The 18,871-nt window shown below is 43.3% G+C and overlaps 1 protein-coding gene across 2 annotated transcripts; it reads right to left on the bottom strand.

Moving 5' to 3' along the window:
* Positions 1-5,578: 5,578 nt before the first annotated feature.
* mogs (mannosyl-oligosaccharide glucosidase) lies at positions 5,579-18,717 on the bottom strand. 2 transcript variants are annotated; one of them, XM_015943736.3, is made up of 5 exons: positions 18,607-18,717; positions 13,442-13,796; positions 12,674-12,897; positions 12,387-12,580; positions 5,579-7,955 (listed from the first exon to the last, which is right to left on the bottom strand). In XM_015943736.3, the coding sequence occupies exons 2-5, from the start codon at positions 13,788-13,790 to the stop codon at positions 6,185-6,187; spliced, it is 2,538 nt and encodes an 845-aa protein (XP_015799222.1). In that variant the 5' UTR covers positions 13,791-13,796; positions 18,607-18,717; the 3' UTR covers positions 5,579-6,184. The 2 variants fall into 2 exon arrangements, with proteins under 2 accessions (XP_015799222.1, XP_015799221.1); XM_015943735.3 differs by having other exon boundaries at positions 13,442-13,799; positions 18,607-18,706.
* Between the last annotated feature and the right edge of the window lie 154 nt (positions 18,718-18,871).

Raw genomic sequence — 18,871 nt, 5'->3', positions numbered from 1 at the left:
ATAAGTGAATAAAATAATCTTTTCACGTGTAATTTTAAGGAAAAAAGTTGTTCAGTTGACGCTAATCCAGGTTGGAACCGGCCTCACTGTGACCAACTGTTAGATAATCAATCTGATCTAAACTAATCTTTATTTTTCCAATCGGAGTCAGTTCAACAGGAATTTCCTTCTCAATCATTCTTCAGTGGATTTACTGAAGTTCCTGGGATAATTGAGCTGTCACATGACCGAATTTAGCCCAAGCTCTTGTTTCAGTCCCACATCTGACTAGACTTCCTTGTCCTTTATTTAGAAAAAGGATGTATTTGCATCTTCTTCGACAGCGTAAGTCAGACCGCCCCGTAGACTGACATCCATAGCGGTGAGTATGTCACTTGTTCGTTGTCCAAAAGCATGAAGAGTGTCAGGGACTTGCATAAACCAGCCAGGAGAGCACAGATGATTTTCTTGACGTCTTAATTTTTTTTTCTTTTCTCAAAAGAGGGTTCCAACCAGCACTTGACATTACATAACAATGAACGTAGTAACAAAGGAACCCAAGCTCAGGACCTGACTACAGACATGTACAAAAAAAAAACTCCCTACGGACACAACAGGATCAACTATGGCAGATCAGACCACTGCCAACACACTAGGGTGGGGAGACATCAACAAACAAAGAACATAAATAACAAATTCATACTAATCAGTCCATTATGTTTGAGTTACTTAAAATGAATACATATTACTATCAAAAGCCAACAACTATTTACAAAAGAGAATAATTAAATACACAAACACAGGAATCTTCTCCCTTGAGAGTTGGTATGACCCAATGGTGCTGATTAGGCCAAGTGATCTGCTACAGCTGCTCCAACTCCAAGCCCACTGGCAACTCTAAGAAAACATATTAATCATACAAACCCCTACAGACTAAAATCGATAAGTAACTGAATGTGTGCACTTCATACAGTCACCCAAACAGGCAATCCATAGAAACAAACACTCACATATTCAAAATAAAAGAAACATTACCAGAGAGCCATTTACTTGAGGGGTGACAGCAGGGCAGCTGTCACAGTCCCCCCTCAAGAAGCAACCCCGCTCCAGCGGGAAAGATAATCAGCAGTCACATTAGCCTTGCCTGGAACATGCTGTACCAAAAAGCGAAAGGGTTGCAGTGCAAGGGCCCACCGAGTGACACGGCTGTTTGTGACCCTCATACGATGCAGCCATTGCAGAGCTTTATGGCCCGTCTGTAAGGTGAATTCCCGGCCAAGCAGGTAAAACTTCAAAGAGTCCAAGGCCCATTTTATTGCCAACGCCTCCTTCTCCACCGTTGAATACTGCACCTCTCTGGGGTACAGCTTGCGGCTTATGAAAGCCACTGGATGCAAGTCTTCATCCCCCTGCAGGACAGCTCCAATACCCCTCTCAGAGGCATCCGTTTGCAGGACAAATGACTTGTCAACGTTTGGGCATTTAAGAACAGATCTCTTACCCAGAGCATGTTTGATGTCCTGGTACACATTCAGGGCCTCCTCTGTCCACCGAATAGAACTGGGGCACTTGGCTCCTGTCATGTCCGTTAGTAAGGCGACCCTGGCTGAAAAATGGGGAATAAAACGATGATAGAAGCCCGCCATCCCCAGAAAAGACCTGAGCTGTTTCTTGGTTTTGGGCAGTGGACAGGACTCAATAGCTTGGACTTTACTAATCAGGGGCTTGACTTCCCCATTTCCAACTCTGAAACCCAAATATTCAGTTTCATGTTGTGCAAACACACATTTTGAGGGGTTCACAGTCAACCCAGCGCACTGAAGGCGACATAAGATGTCTTGTAGGTGTTGTAGATGTTCCTCCCACGATTTGCTGGAAATAATATCATCCAGATAGGTGCATGCATAATCACCACCACCCCTCAATCTCTGGTCCTTCAGTCTTTGAAACGTAGCAGGTGTCCCATCATGCAGCCCGAATGGCAAACCCACAAACTGGAAAAGGCCCTAGGGAGTTCGGAAGGCCGTAAACTCCCTTGATTGCTTTGAAAGGGGCACCTGCCAGTCTCCTTTACACAGGTCAATAGTAGTCAAAAACTGGGCCGTACCCAGTCTGTTGATCAAGTCATCAATACGAGGAGTGGGATATGAATCAAACTTTGACACAGAATTCAGAAACCTGAAGTCAATGCAGAAACGTTTGCCCCATCCTTCTTGGGAACCAGGACTGCAGGATTACACCACTCACTCTTGGAGCTCTCAATGATTCCAAGGGACTGCATCAGCTCCACCTCCTTCTTAAAGGAACCCAGTAGACGCTCTGGGATCCTATAACTCATACGCTTTGCTCTGGCATCTCCTTTCAACACAATGTCATGCTCAAGAACATTGGTACGTCCTGGATATTCAGTAAATATCTGCAGATTACATAGAACTCTGACCTGACGTTGTTGTTCTGTGGTCAGGTGACTCAGATCGAAATCCATGGTGGCTGATGAGGGCATGTACTGGTCATCAACATTTAGCAAGTAAGTTTGTCCTTGCACTTCAATACACAGGTCTGCAGTGGGATACACCCGCTCGTCACCGTGTACACATCGAACAGGAATAGCATCTGACGTGGAAATGATGTGTGATGGGACCAGTTTCCTTTCCACCAGTGTTTGGGCACTACCTGTATCAATCAGAGCTTTTACGCTCCTCCCACTTATTTTAACATTACTCAGTCTTACTGAGAATGATCAGAAACATTACCAGACAGCCATTTACTTGAGGTGTGACAGCAGGGCAGCTGTCACAAAGAGTTTGAAAGACAACCGTAGATCCCGCCAAACGACTGAGATCTGTCTATGGGTCGTGGCCAGACTATATATTCACAAATGAATGGATGGCTTGCCAGGCTACAACCACGTTAGAGTAGAAGCTTTTTCATATAGCCAATGTGAACCTGTTATTTAGTTATTTTCTCTTCAGTCATAGAGCGAGGCCAATTATTTGGCCAGATGATTAATTAAGCCAATGTTTATTATGTTTAAAAACAACCATAACCTGTAACTGCATATTTAGCCAGTTAGAAACATCTATGAGCAGCATTATATTGCTGTTGAAAATACAGATTTGATTTATTCTTCAGAGCAATTTTTATTTGACTGGAGAAAGAAAAAGGAGACTAGCTACTGGATTCACAGCGAGCCTTTGAATCTGCTGTAGCTTAGTCATAAACATATTCTTACAATCACAGGGTCTAAGAGTTTAATTATAATCAATTCAGTTTATTTAACCACATGCACACAAAAGCTGCTTTGTTTAATTAAAAAAACTGCAGCTTGATGGCTCAAAAAGTCACAGAAGCCTTTCACTGAACCATCTCCAAGTGTAATACCTGCAGGGATGAGAGCTGAGAAAGCGAAGAAAAAGAACACAAACACATGGAGTGACCTGAAATGTCACCAGATCTATACGGAGGCACGGAAGGAATAAGATGCAGCAGCTTCTGCTACACTCGGCTCACAGCAACACAATATTTAGGTTTTTCACATGGAAACTCTCTTCTATTGATGAATAGATCTCCCTAAGCATTTAAAACTTAATTATAAATTTGTCAACCTACTGACCAGGAAATAAAAAGGCATTGTATCTTAGCTAGCTTTGTTTATAGATAAATGTTGGTTAGCCTCTGCCAGCATACGCTGTGACTGGTATGTATGGAAAACACTGATTGAGTCGGGATTGCAGAAATATTTGTAGTTTTCTTATTTTTCTGAGGATTGTACCGTCTGACCTCAGGTTAAAGTTTATGAGTCATTCGTTCGTGGAGATGTTAGACCTTGGGAGTTACATTTCTCATAAGTCCCTAACACTGAGTGCTTCAGAGCAGCAGGTTGGTCACGGCATAATACGTTTTATGTTGTTAATATAATTAAAAATTAAATCCTGATCAAGATTAAACCGTTCAAACTGTAATTGTTGAGTCTGAACACATAAACTTATTGTTAACTGACTTTTCTAGCAGCCCCAAGCAAAAACACATGCTGTTCTGTGCAGACTAGGAAGTGTGCTGCCATGTCTCCGAGAACACGGGGGGATGGGTCAGACGAGGAAGAGTGTGGCCGATCTCATGCTGAGCAATTTGGACGAAGGGACCAATCAGGGAGAGCGAGACAGCCAAATGACAGCTTTTTCCGGTCTCAGTTTGTCGCAATTCTGACTTGGTTCAAAGTTTGTTGGCCCTCAGGGGCTTATTTGTGCCAGGGAACCCTAGCAATTGCCTCTCTTCCCTGTCGGCACGCAGCACTTTCGTTTTCCAGTAAGTTATTCTGCAAACAATAAAAATTCACATATTTGAGTTACAACCACTAAAATTGACTTTAAAGCAACGCTATTAACAGTTTAACCCTTTAAACTATTACTTTCAAAAAGGTTTCAGAAGTTCTTCAGCCACGAACCTGAGCAGCTACAAACGGGAGAGCCCTCTGTAGCCCTCTGCTGGCCAGAAACTGCACTAAACAACCTTGGTGGCAAGTGGGAGGTCTGTACGTGCTAACAGCTTTACTGTGTTGGTAGCTTATATAAAGGCTAGCAGTTAGCATTTTGTTGGCATCATGGCAGAGCCTGGAAGTTAAAGGAAGAGACTAATGTCTGAGGAAGCAAAGCAAAGAAAACATAAACTAGACAAAGGGCTAAAACCAGAGTGAACATCAGGGTGGCCCACACTCAGTTTTAGTTTCAAACCTTTGAAAAAGTAGCAAAGTCTTACTTTTTTCTTTGTTTCTGAACTGCCAATGATCATAAATTCATAACAACATTCAAAATGTAGCACCTTGTCTGTTGACATCGGCAAATTCAGCAACAGGGTTGTTTACAACTGCTGTAATCCCACATTCAGCCAGTAGGGGGAGAAGCGGGAAACACATTAAAGGAGTGTATTACTTGTTTAATCAATAATTTGCAGTGGTCTCTGGTAAGAATGGATGCCTTGCAAGTCATTTTTGGGGGGCAGAAATATACAGATGCACCATTTCTCGGACCTAAAAGTTGCCCACATCACAGCAGAGCTTCAGATGGAAGGTTTTGGAGTCTTACTTCTTGATATTTGAATTTGCCTTGGATTGGATAACAGCAACTCGACTCTACCAATAACTTGCAACATAGATGTTTTATCTCCACAAATAACACAGGCCTGGAGGAGCTTCTGCCGTGTGGTGCTATTGCTAATGCTACGGTTACCTTAAAGGAGTCGAGATGTCCGCTGCTATATAGCGAATGTTAAAACAACAACAGCCTTCCCTGTCGGGATTCAAGATGGGCGAGTCCATAAATGTTAACTCAGTGTGTCAAAGATGTGTCAGGATTTTCAAAGCTTAGAATTTCGCCGTTGATTTTCTATTAGAAGCTAATGCAGAAGATAGGTGTAGGAGACTATTTCATGTTCAGCCTGCATGAAAGACTCAGAGTGACCAATTCCAATCAAAAAAAGAAAACAACTAAGTGTTACTTTAAGGAAAAATCGAGAGTCACAGCAACTGCCGCTCAAAATTAAAAAAATAGTTGCATTAGCAAAATTGAATAAATAAATAAATAAATAAAGGTGAGGACTGGGAAAAGGTATTTAAGTTGTTTATTGATTTTGATAAAACAAATCAAAATTTCCCTCAATCGCCCTATTAAGTCAGAAGAAACTACAGACTGCCTTCAGAAACAGGAAACATCAAACAACACAAAAATCATTTTTAAGAATTCAATTAAATAATTAAGCAACAAAATCATTGACAATTAAGACAGAAAACCCATCGATTATTGGATAATGGCACAATTAGAGATAATGGTTGTAAATGAGTCAAGTGAAAACACAAACTGAGCAACTTCCTCTGAAAACAAGTGTTAACCGGTAATAATAACCAGTTAAGACTTGTTTTCCCTCATTTTAGTCTGAAACCACAAGAAAAGTAGATCAGTAGTTTACAGAAACGGGTTTTGCACCTTAAAGACTCAAAAGTTCAGCTGCACGTGGAAATTGTTTAAAAATGGTCGACATTTGTAAAAACGATTTGAGTTAAAGGGCTGATGAACAAATTAGCTGAATGATTTCTCTTGTTTTGTTGGTGTAGTCGACTAGACTACATGTCCTAACAGTCCGTGTTACCTGAACGCTGCACACATTAATGAAGGCCAGCATCTTCAGCACCAATCAGATCAGATCAGAAGCATCAGTAGTGCTCAGCCATCATTAATACGGTCAGAGCAGACCAGCCGGTGAACGGGTGGCATCCTTGCCCCCTCCCTGTGCTGTCGTTGTACTGCTCCCAGATATACCCGCTTTCAACATACTGTCTATAAACGTTATTGATAATGTTAGTCCTGAGTTCTTGATAGAGATCAGCGGCCTTCTCTTGGTATGGACCCTCTGTGTTGCTGTAGTGGTGGAGGGCTCTGACTGCCAAATAGTTGATGTTAATCCACACTGGCCCCCTCCAGTAAGGAGGGTCGTGTTCTGTGTTCCGCTGCATATAGAGATGATCGGTCTTAGAGAGAGAGCGCAGGCCGTAGGGTGTCCAAAGCTTACTGGCGTCCCTCATGTCTCTGAAGATGTGCTCCAGCTTCGGCGAGTCGGGCTGGAGGATCTGCAGTAAGAAGGGGAACAAGCTAACGTAGCCCAAGGCGCTGACGTACTGCAGCTTGGGGGCCTTGCGGACAGAGCGCACAAGGCGCGCCACTGGAAACTGGTGGCGTGCTTGTCCTGGAGGTACATAGACCTTCTCCCTCACCAAGGACACAGCTTTTGTGTGGTTGCCATAGTCACTGAAAGCACCGAGTTGATCGGACCAGTGGAGGTCACTGAGCAGCTTGTTATCGCTGAGCACATCATGCAGGTGTTTGTAGTCCTCATAGGGCTCACCAAGAAGCTGAGCTATGGTAGCCATGACGCCTGAGGACAAGGCCATCCAGCAGTGCAGATCCACGTGCCTCTCATCTGCCGAGGGGTGCGATGCCCGAGGGTAGTCGTCCAGCCCAGAGGTTAAGGTTTTTGGGTTAAGGAACAGATTGGTGTCCTTGTCTCGTCCACGCCAGCGGTAAGAATTGGGTAGGGGTCCCTTCTGAGTGGTGTTGTACCACTCAAACCAGGTTTTCAGTCTGGGGAAGAGCCTTCGAAGGAACGCTACGGTTTGCTGCGATCCTGCCTCGTCCAGATTTGAAGAGAGCTGTTCAACAAGTTCCTGAAGAGCCAGGAAGAGAGTGGGTGGGTTTGCATTCTCGTTCCATTGAACCACAAATTCAGCCGGGACTTTACTGAGAGCTTCGTCTCCAAGGATCTGCTCACGCGGGATCCAGCCTTCCACGTTCATTAAATCAATCCAGTGGGCAATAGTCTCTCGTGTCACCTGGGCATCCCACTTACTCAGCAGCAGCTGATGAAAGCCCTCATCCCAGAGGAAACCTCGGGGGAAAAATGAGCGGGATGGGACAGCAGTGAATAAAGCCCCTTCAGGGTACAGGAGTGGGTACTCGTTATGGACCGACTGCACCACCGACTGGCCATAGAAGTAACCCATCCCACCCAACATGTTGCTCAGTGCTGCTTTGGCAAATTTAATTTGCGCCTGGCTAAAACCGTTGCTCTCAAGCCTAAAAGTCTTTTCAAACTTTGTATTAAACTCTGCTTTCCTCCTCTCCAGCTCCTGAGTCATGACAGAACTCACCAGCTGGTTGGGCCGACCGAAGAAGCTTCCAGACTCAAACAAAGCTTCTATCTGGAACGGCGTTTGAACGGTCACCTGGTGGACCACAAAGTCGCTTTCTTTCCTGGGGTCGGCAGGTTTCTGTTGGCTTTGGTGGTGGGGTGGCTTGTAGGTGTCCAGACCTATGTAGTGTCTCTTCTCGCCAGAGGGCGGGCTGTAGACAAACTTACGGTTCAGACTGAGCTTCACGATGTCAGTCAGCTTCTCCAAGCCAGGAGAGACCGTCTGCAGGTAGTTGTAGCTAAAAAGATTAAAAACTAGCATTAATCTAGTTGTGCTTTTAAATTTGGTGATACAGACAAGAACTACAGACCAGGGAAAGCCTCGCCACACTCACAGTTACTGTCTTCTGATTGGTCTAAGGGCCACACAAACACAAAAACTACAAAAAGTGCCTGAACAAATGATGTTGTTGCTTTAAATGCAAACTTTATCTTACTAGTTTGGTCTTCTGTAGCCAATCAAAGGAACTGGTGTTAACTGTAAATGTTACCATAATAAACATGGTTTAAAAAAGGAAAACGTTTCTATTGTTTATGTAAAGAAAATGCTGTTTTACAAACCCTTGAGAAAAAGCCCTCTTTGACTTCTCGTTTTTCTTCTTTTTTGTGGTGGGGGGGGGGGGGGGGGGGGGGGACGACTAAATGTTGACAAACTTGAAAGATAACAAATGTTGAAATTAGCTTCTGCTGCCATCTAGTGTTTTTTTCTTCTTTTTTTGGTATCTTAAAAATAAAGTTTTAAGTAAAGTTTTGTAATAAAACAATTCATTTATAGAAATGTCTTACATTTCCACCTGAAAACTTAAAATTTCCCACATTTACTTTCCTTTTTAGACTCATATTAGACTCGGAGGGGTTGTAGAATGGATCCTGGCAGAGAATTCTGCTGTTGTGTCCTTGGGCAAGACACTTACTTGACCCACTTTGCCTGCTGGTGGTGGTCAGAGGGACCGGTGGCGCCAGTGTTCGGCGGCCTCGCCTCTGTCAATGCGCCCCAGGTGGCAACACAGTAGCTCACCACCAGCGCGTGAATGTGTGTGTGAATGGATGAATGATACACCGCGGTGTAAAGCGCTCAGAGTCCTCTGACTCTGAAAGGCGTTATACAAGTGGGGTCATTTATCATTAATGATTATTTCAGGAGATGTTTATGATTACAGCAGCATCCCATTTTCTTTATTGGTCCAACATTTCTACTGACATCTACTGCAAACACCTCTACATTCAGTTTACTCAAAACCTTTTAGCTGTCCGAGCACTCCTTTTTTGCAGAAAGATGTTTGTCTTTAATGATCTTGAACTCTGATAACCTCCTGGGGTCTCATTTATCAAACATAGCATGTAATCCTTACTAAAACCCTACTTAAGCTCAGCAAAAAAATGTACTTACACCAAGTAGGTTTGTGATCTATCAAACATGGAGTACGCACAGCTGCAGCAATCTCCGCTTCGTAAATCAGAGACTAACGAGAATGTTTCTCAGCTGCATTTTAGTCACATCCCGCCCTCACCACGCCCACTTACTGCCATAAAGAGTAATGCAGAGTGCCTTGTGGATCTCATGCATATACATAAGCCGGCTGTTGCAGCGCTCCACCAATGACGATGGCGACCATAGATCAATTTCTTTTCAATTTTCAAGAAACTCCTGAAGACCCTGCTCTTCAGAGAGCATCTTCTAAACTAGCACCTTCCCTGCACCCGTCCCCCCTCTCTACCGTCCACTCCTTTGTGCCCTCCTCTCCAAGTTGTTGTTATTGTTGTTGTTAGCCTCAAGGGCAACATGCCGATTATCAATTGTAAGTCGCTTTGGACAAAAGCGTCTGCTAAATACATAAACATAAACATCAATGCAGATCAAGGAAGCACAATTTCACAGAAGCAGAAATTGAGGTACCTGTGGGTGAGGTGGAGAAATGAAAGGAAGTGCTTTTGCAAAACATGCAAGAGAAAATCCACGGAGTGGCACAGCGTTGCTGAAGCCGTCAATGTTGTGAATTCTTCAGAGAGATCTGTGGCGGATATAAAAATGGTCCGATTGGGATTCGATCCCCAGACTCCCGAGTGAAAGTCACGCGCACTAACCAGTCAGCCAAACGGAGAATAAGTAGCCAGGGCGCATGATCAATCGGGTCACAGTGACAGGACACACACACTGTCACAGACGCATGACATTCAGTCTCTATCTGCCCCCCTGCTGATATTCTGCATTCCGTATTCTGCACTTCAGGCTGTGTGTGTTTGTGTGTGTGTGCGTGTGTGTGTGTGGGGGGGTCTTGTTCTGTGTGAAAACGAAGCAGTACAAGCAGTGTTGGGAGCAACGCTGTTTAAATATTACGGCGTTACTAACGGCGTTCTTTTTTAGGTAACGGAATAATCTAATTAATTACTTTTCCCACTGTGTGGAGATGTTTAAAACGTGAATTGGCTTCACTGGAGGACTTGAATGATCAGTTACAGACTTCAAGGCAGAGAGGAAATTATCTCTGCCTGACCCAAACAAAGTCTTGTTATCCGAATCTGACGCCATGGCAGCCTTGTGAATGCCAACAACAAACCCCCACGAAGGAATGCAGACAGATGCTGTGAAAACCCAACCTACCCCCCCGCCTTCGGATTGGTGGACTTCAGCCTGGCGAGGTCATCAACCTGCAGGTGTCAATGTGCTCTGCGCTCCTCCCAAGATCTCCCTCCCACCTGTGGCTACAGTGGCTGAGCGCCATAGGGCTGCTCTCGCTGGGGAAACAAGATCCCAGCAAACCCCCCCCCCCCCCGCCGCCTTCCTCTCGGTGTCTCATGTTGTGAATTGTAGATGTTTGTGCTTATATGTTTGAGGCGTTTTTTTTTTTTTTTTTGCATAGTAAAGCTACGCCCTGCCGGGAGTAACTCTGGTATGCCTTTTTTTCCCCTCCCCCAGTTTATCGTCATGTAATCCCCTTTTCATCTAATTAACGGTGGCGCGACTCTTGTTGCGAATGACCACAGTACCAATTCTTCTGTACTGAAACAATTGCCCCTCGGGGATGATTAAAGTTTTTTTTTTTTTTTGACTGTTGCAACGCCGTTACCGTTACTGGGGACGGAAGGTTGTGCGTTACTATGTGCTTGACGAACGTTGAGCAACAGTGTGAGGCATTCTGACCGCCACACATCAGCTGCAGCCAGGGAGAGAGAGGTGTCGGTAACGCACTTACAAACACGATGATGATTGGCCGGGTGGGTGGAGACCCTCAGTGTTCTCACTGTCTCAGCCTGCTGTAGACCCAACGCAGTGATGGGAATAACGCCATTTAAAATAACCGCGTTAATAAAAAATATTTCTTTCTGTAACGAGCAAACTAATTAATTACCGTCTTCTTTTAACAAAACGATCGTTTCTGTTACTGATAAGGAAATGCGTGCGTTAAGTAGCGCGGTGTGTTGAAGCTGTCATCAGCTGATCAGGAGCTACAGAGGTGAAGAACGAGGAAGACGTGATGAATATCTACGGCTGCAGACCCGCAGATTCGCTGCTGCAGCAACGAATCTGCGGGTCTGCAGCCGTGCCCTTCTTAGCATGACAGCGGGACGTCCCGAAGGTCCGCTCACCTGTTCACCGCTCAGACGTCCTGACTCCTGATCTTCTACCTTCCTAGATCATCCAGCTGTAACCTGTGTCTGATCATGTCTTTAGTCCCGCTGCAACACTGATGCATCAGTCTCAGACGTCATGGAGCTCAGGTGTTATCAGAACTACCTGTTTGTGTTCACCACCCAGCTTCAGCTCTTCTGTGTTTGGGTCCTTGGGTCTGACCCAAGTTAGTATATTTAAGTCCGCCATCAGGCTTGTGCCTCTTCTAGTGTCATTTTAAAGGTTTTAATTATTTATTTAACCGTTACTAGATTAGCAGCAACAGAAATGCTGCTAAAAACACACAATTATGTGAAGCTGGAAAAATTAAAATGCTATGCAAAATTACATTCATTTCTGTAATTTAACTAGACTGAGAGACCATTTAAAGGCTCAGGAACCTTTACAAGTGTTTCTATTTGCAATTTTAAATTTTAGCTGGTTGGGGTCTTGTTTAATAACACACAGTGACCTTTTAATAGTCTAGATTAGTGTAATGCTCCTGTTAGTAGTTCCTCCTGTTAAGTGCTTATTTATTTAAATTATTCAGGTTTATAAAAAACATTTGGACATTTTATTATGTTCCAGTCATTAGTCATTTATATTTCACTATTGTAGTAATTCTTGCATGCTTTAATGAAAAAAGTAACTAAGTAGTTATTTTTCTTGGTAATTAGTTACTTTTATAATCCTGTAACTCAGTAACTGAGTTACTTTTTTGACAAAGTAATCAGTAACTATAACTAATTACTTTTTTAAAGTAACTTTCCCAACAATGAGTACAAGTGATAATGCTGCAGGATTTCATAATGGTATCCGTCTCAGCAGCAGCACTGCAGGTGCTCTCCATGTCCAGCATGTGCATAAGCCAGGTCCTTAGTCAGCTTAAAGTTGCGCACATTTTTCCGCTAAGTTTTCTTTCATAAATCCCAAAGTTTGCGTGGAAAGTTGCTTACGCAGTTTTCCGACCCCGTTTTGTGCGTAAGCAAGCTTGATAAATGAGGCCCCTGGTTTGTTATTGCATTTCTGGACTCCCACATTTCCATCTCCGTACATTTACCTGGCATACTTGGCGCTGGACAGCTCCCCGGTAACGGGCTTCCTGAAGGTGATCTTGAAGTTTCCAAGCTCTTCTGAGAATCCAGTGATGGAAGCGAGACGATTTCTCTCCTCAAGATGAGGATGGAGTGAACCCTGCGTGTCTGCAGCTGCGTAAAACATCAGGGATATGACGGGTGCTTGGGGGGCAGAACTCTGGTGGTTAAAGACAGGAACAAAACAGGTATCCAGTAAGCTTAGATAACAGGAATCAAAAAGGGAAGTTTAGTCCCTCTAAAAACTGCTCACATGCTGTTTGGCTGTGATCCTCCAGGTCCAGTCTCCTCCATGATCCCCACCCATCCTCTTCACAAACTCCGTGGTCAGAGTGAAATCGCTCTCTCGAATTTCTTGAACGCCGAAGGTGAGTCCGTCGTGCATGAGCCAGCCGTAGCCTTGGAGGTGATCCCCTTGCTCACACGTGTGCCTTAGATTCATGTCCATGTCAGAAAACTGACGCATCCACATCATACCTGCAAAAATGTTCAAATAAATGGTAAATGGCCTGTATTTGATATAGCGCCTTCTAGAGTCCTGGAACCCCCCAAGGTGCTTTACAACACAATCAGTCAATCACCCATTCACACACACATTCACACACTGGTGGGGATGAGCTACGATGTAGCCACAGCTGCCCTGGGGCGCACTGACAGAGGCGAGGCTGCCGAGCACTGGCGCCACCGGTCCCTCCGACCACCACCAGCAGGCAACGTGGGTTAAGTGTCTTGCCCAAGGACACAACGACAGCGACAGACTGAGCGGGTCTCGAACCTGCGACCTTCCGATTGCGAGGCGAGCACTTAACTCCTGTGCCACCGTCGCCCCAATAAAGAGAAAAAATAATTCAGCTGATAATTAGGAGGATGCACACGTGCAACAGCTTCAGACAAAAAGCATCTCTAACCTTCACCGTGTCAGCCGTTAAATGGCCTTTTAGTGATGGGACACACTTATTTGTACAGTTTTCAAAACCTTCTATGACAAATGTGTTTAGCTTCGCTCTTAGTGATGCTCTACCTGCCACGATGGACCTGGGGCTTCTTGTCTTCATGCCAAAGTAGACCTGAGGCCTGTAAGAGCCCCAGAACCTCTCTGGGGAGACCTTGGCACTACTGCTGTTGGCATCCAGGGTCCGAGGCGACGGATGTGGAGTCGCAACTCGTCTGGCCAGACTGGACCTCATGTAGATGGCATAAAAGAACCAGATGAGGCTGAATATGCAAAGGCCAATAGAGATGTTGATGAAGACTTTTCCGATATCCGTTTTCTTTTTCTTGTCCTTGCGCTGAAACGCCAAGGGCTTGTCATCTTTCCTCGGAGGGGGAGGAGCTTCACCGGACACCATCCTCTTCCTCTGCCTGCCCATCCTAGCCTTCTGACGGCAGAAACATGAGAGAAACGTGTAAAATAATTTAAAATTTGGGTATTTGATAGAGGCGTGAAGGACAAAGTCAAACATTTCTGAAATGATCAGAAGGAAGCCATTAAGGTATATTTTATTACATGTGATGAACATGAAGTACACCAGAAAATAAGAAAAGCATGACCAAGAAAAGAAGTTTATTGTAATGTGTGTCCTTCAGTTAAACAAACAAAAAAAACGGCTCTTTTATTTGCTTTTAAAGATAAAACAGTTATTAATATGGACTATAAGTATAAAAACTTATTTTGCTGCAAAGTATCCTGTACTGATCAGTCTGGGATGCATATGTGCATTAATGCCTCATCTGTTACTTACTAATGACTTTCTTTGAATCCCTAAATTCTTGTTTTAAAGATCACTTTTTATTGGTCAGGTTTAGTGAAACATTAAAAAAGATTCTTACTAATATTGGAAAGTAGTATTTTTTTACTCTGTGGATGTATTTGATGCATCTAGCTGTAATAAAACAATGTAACAGCGTTTATTTTACATTTTAAAAGGTGACATTTCTATCTAAAATGTAAATTTTCAGCTACAGAAGCTTTTCCTCTTCTCTATTTTACGGTGACGAGGACGCTTGTGAGGGAAGATATTTTATTGTTGAAAGTTCCTTGTGTGCTTTCTGGTGGACAGAGTACATTGTGACACAGTTCCCAAATTACTTCAAAATTGGTTTGGCATTTGTGAACCGCTTTTTTATTAAGCATCTGTACTGTTTTTGTAACAAGCCATTGCACAGCAGTGAGGGAAGGTGGCTTGTATGTGTGTTCAAATGTTGAAATACTAGCGTTAGAGACCAAAATCACAAAAAAAAAAGTTTTTACTTATTATTTTGGAAAACGATCACGCTGAGATTAACATACAGGTTGAACGAGAAAATTGTTGTACACCTATCTCCTGCAATAGCTTTTGATACAAAATAGATGGAAAAATACTCAGTTCTGAAAATCCTGACAGATCTACATCACCTTAGGTGTGTTCTTGCTGTGCGTTATTTCTAATTCCATGCTGTCGTTCTTTTTAAAACACAGAAACAGTTTTGTTTACCTGTTTTGTAGCTACGTTTCGCCAACGACTTCTGGCTTCTTCAGGCTGGCGCTGATGGTGGCGCGTCACTTCCTTCTCCGTTTATCTGCGGGCAGCAGAAGACGTTGTCGCCCTCTACTGCCCGCTCTCCCCTCTCCGACGATGCAGTCCCATGCGTGGTCCAGCGTGTAAACTCCGTCGTCCCTGTTCATGGTCCCACATCCACGTCTCCTTATCTCGATTGCTTCCTTGATCCATCTTTTGTATTTTTGTTGTTCGGTGGTTATGATCCGTGTGCTGTCCCAGTCCATTATATGGTTTTCTCTTAAGCAATGATCTGTTACGGCTGACTTCTTTATTGTACTTTCTGCTTCTTCTTTTGCTGCTCTTGTGTGTTTTCGACTTTTTCTTTCTCGCACTCCTTTCTGTGTTCTATTGTTCGTGTGTTGAGTTGGCGTCCGGTTTCTCCTATGTATGTTTTGTTGCAGAGTTTGCATGGGATTTCGTAAATGACTCCACATTTAAGTCCAGCTGGTATTTTGTCTTGTGGGTGTACTAGTCTGTTTCTAACTGTTGTGTATGTATTTGTTGGTGTGTTTATGTTGTGTTTTTTCATTGTTGCTCTTATTTTTTCCGTTATGCCTCTGATGTATGGTAGGGTTATCGCTGGTTTTGGTTCTTGTCTTTCTGGGTTTCTGGTTCTTTTTTTGGGTTGTTCTTTGCTTTCTGTTTTTGTTTGTCGTTTTCCTTTGTTTATTGCCCATGTCGGGAATCTGCAGGTCTTGAAAGCGTGTTGTATGTGTTTGTCTTCTTGTTTTCGGTCTTTTTCTTCTGTTATTATTGTGATGAACAGAAGACGGGAGCTGCCGAGCTCCGAGGGTGTGGTGATTGGACACCAGCTGGTCCTCGTTATGGATAACGAGGCCAGGGAGGATAAAAGGGTGACAGACCTACTGAGAGGTGTGCGTGGTCGACTTGTCATTGTGGCATCGGACTTTGGGGGGTGGGGTCGTTCGCAGCTGGTTAGGGCTGCCGGCGACGAAGATAGCCAAACAGGTGGTTAGAGTTCCAGCGTCAGGAGGGAAGGCTGGTCGCCTTCTTTAGACAGCTAGGGCTGGGCATAGGTGATGCCAAGGCCGCGCCGACATCTGCCGCTACGGACTCTGGCAGTGGACTTATGTTGTGGATTTACCCGCCGTCCTCGCAAGCTACACCCCGGGGCGTTGGACGGCGTTGGAAGCTCAGACCCCGGGGACGGGGGTCACACCATCCGTGACAGCTAAGTACCGCTGCTTACGTGACTCATGCTGGACAGTTGGTTTTAGAAGAGAGGGCTTGGGCCATGGTGTTTTATCGTTGTGTTTTATTATTGGTTGTGCAATAAAGTGTGTCTTTTATAAGTCGTTGCCTACTGGTGGTGTGTTCAGGTTCTGACCGGAGGGCAAGATATTCTGCCCGTGCTGCCCACGGCTACTTTTATTACATTATGTTTGCTCGGCGATATAATGTTCTGATTACTGACATTTTGTGTATGGTGGGGTGTTCTGATGACGTCCTCTGCTGCCCGCAGATAAACGGAGAAGGAAGTGACGTGCCACCATCAGCGTCAGCCTGAAGAAGCCAGCAGCCATCGGCGAAACGTAACTACAAAACAGGTAAACAAAACTGTTTCTGTGTTTTAAAAAGAACGACAACATGGAATTAGATCTACATCACACTGTCACTTAACATTCATGGACTCATCCATCTTGACTCACGACGGGGAAGGCTGTTGTTGGTTTAGCGTTCAGGAATCAGCAGAGAATGCTTCGGCTAGTAGAAGCTAACTGTTAGCATTAGCAACTCCCCCACAAACCAGAACTCCTTCAGGCTTGTGTTATTTGTGGAGGTCAAACATCAACGTTGCAGAGCAACTGTTATCCAGTCACAAGTGAGCTGTCCAAATATCAGGAAATAAGACTCCAAATCCTGTCATCATCTGCCACTTTCTCCTCCGGCTGACTTTTACATCCTCAAACAGGCGCACCGGAGCTTTTTTTCCCCCAGACAATGACTTGCATGGCATTCATTCTTACAAGAGAATGCTGCAAATGTAATAAAAATATGAATAAAGATGACCTTCAAAGTCTTGGAAAAATAAAAATACTTAAAGGAAGAGGACAATAAACTGGTTTAATTAGAGGATTTTTTTTAATCATTAGTAGTAATAGTGAAACTTTAATCTCTGTGTTTTTCAGTGACAGTCACACCAGAAACAGCTGAAACTGGATACTCGTAGTAATTACTTCTGCATGAGTATGTCTCTTTATCTTTGCTGATTTTTCTCACCACTCAGGTCAGTTCACACACATTATTTTGGGTTTACGGTAGAATTGGGTTTTACTGCACAAACCACTTGATACTAAGAATCCATTCACGTAAATACTTTTATATTTTATGCATATTGGGATTATTTAGAAAGGTGTTCATGTCTAAACACAGGGAAACCACATCATGGTACTACCACCACCATGCCCCCAGACAGGACATGGAGCATTACACAAAGCAGTGTTTCTTTCTCTGATGAGTGATTGAACTAATTTACTTTTCTGATTTCTGACAAAATCCTGGCTTCCTCACAATATTTTGGCAAACTGCAGACTTCAGTTCAGTTCCGTTCAGTTTGATCAATTTAAATTATTCAGTGATGTTACTTAAACTAGTCCTCAGTGATCTGCAAAAAACAAACCCCTGATGGCGTTAGACTTGTTCTAGTCTGGAACTAATTTCCCTGAAACTAATTTCCCTCTCTCCTTTTCACTCTCTCTCTTTCTTAACCTTTTTTTAAATCACAATTGTCTATTTTTTGCTCATTTGAAATATATGTTTAACCATTTTCTAAATTGTTTTTTATATTTTTACATTTTTTGTTTTTGTGAAGCGCCTCGTGAATTTTTTATCTTGAGAGGCGCTATAGAAATTATATTTTCTTCTTATTTCTTCTTCTAATTTCTAAATAATCTCCTTCAGACCATGTCACACCTTTAAATATGTGTTGTGAAAGCCGGATTATTGTCATTGTTTTATTTAGAAAGCAAATCTCTAAAACTAATCATTGCCATGGTCATGGTCCGATCAATAAAACGCCACTGCACAGAGCTGAATGAAAGCTTGGATAAAAGCACAGAAGGACATTTGTGATGAGTGTTACTCCTGGCTAATGAAAACACGTCAATAAATCCTGTCTAGTAGCTCTGGAACAGGCTAGTAGCAGAAGACATGCTAAATGCTGTTTGTGAAAACGTTTTAAATAATGGAGAATCAGAAAATCTCAGCATGATGTAAAACTCAGTTGCGGTTAGGAGCCCGTTATTATTGCGGTCTGATTCAACAAACCACTGATTTAAAAGCGATTTTACAGTTTTGATGTCTTTTGCACAGTTGCTAATGTTGCCATCATCGTACAACGCATAACTCCCAATTACATCTCATTATTAGAACTGACTCCTTTTACATGCAGGGTTTCAACCATCGACATATAAATATTTCAACAGATGAGTCTTCTGGACACCGGAGTAACACAATCAACACTCAACGCCCCCACCGAAGCAGTCTTTTCGCGCTGCTCGTGTGAAGCAAAAACAGTCTCGCAATTAGCTAACGAAATTTAATACGTTATTTAACTTCGCAGCTAATAAAAACGGGTCCGTTTCGTTGTTCCAGCTTAATGTTCATTGAGCAAATCGTTACTAACCTGTCAAAAATGTCGAAGACTCAGTTCCCCATGATCTTCAGGCTAATGTTGCTAGCTACTTCCGTGTTTGCGCTAACTTCCACTAACGTGTACTACAAATGAGGGAAAGCCATTGTAACATTTAATCAAACCGCGCTTTTAAAGTTTCGTTTTTTTTATACATAATTGCCTTCATAAACTAAATGTCATCGATCGTCAAGTGTGATTTTATGTGTACACAAAATACATTCAAACACTGAATGCAAAGTTTAAAAAAATTCCAAGA

Source organism: Nothobranchius furzeri, chromosome 6 (assembly GCF_043380555.1).
Source record: "Nothobranchius furzeri strain GRZ-AD chromosome 6, NfurGRZ-RIMD1, whole genome shotgun sequence".
NCBI classification, from domain to species: domain Eukaryota; kingdom Metazoa; phylum Chordata; class Actinopteri; order Cyprinodontiformes; family Nothobranchiidae; genus Nothobranchius; species Nothobranchius furzeri.
This window is presented reverse-complemented; position numbering and strand designations above follow the sequence as displayed.

What these genes read in the sequence shown, in the direction of transcription:
- mogs (XM_015943736.3), bottom strand. Translation starts at nt 13,790, where the DNA reads ATGGGCAGGCAGAGGAAGAGGATGGTGTCCGGTGAAGCTCCTCCCCCT. An exon ending in GGATCACAGCCAAACAGCAT is followed by an intron (nt 12,581 to 12,673) that starts GTGAGCAGTTTT and finishes TTTAACCACCAG; the next exon opens with AGTTCTGCCCCCCAAGCACC. An exon ending in TCCAGCGCCAAGTATGCCAG is followed by an intron (nt 7,956 to 12,386) that starts GTAAATGTACGG and finishes TAATCTTTTTAG; the next exon opens with CTACAACTACCTGCAGACGG.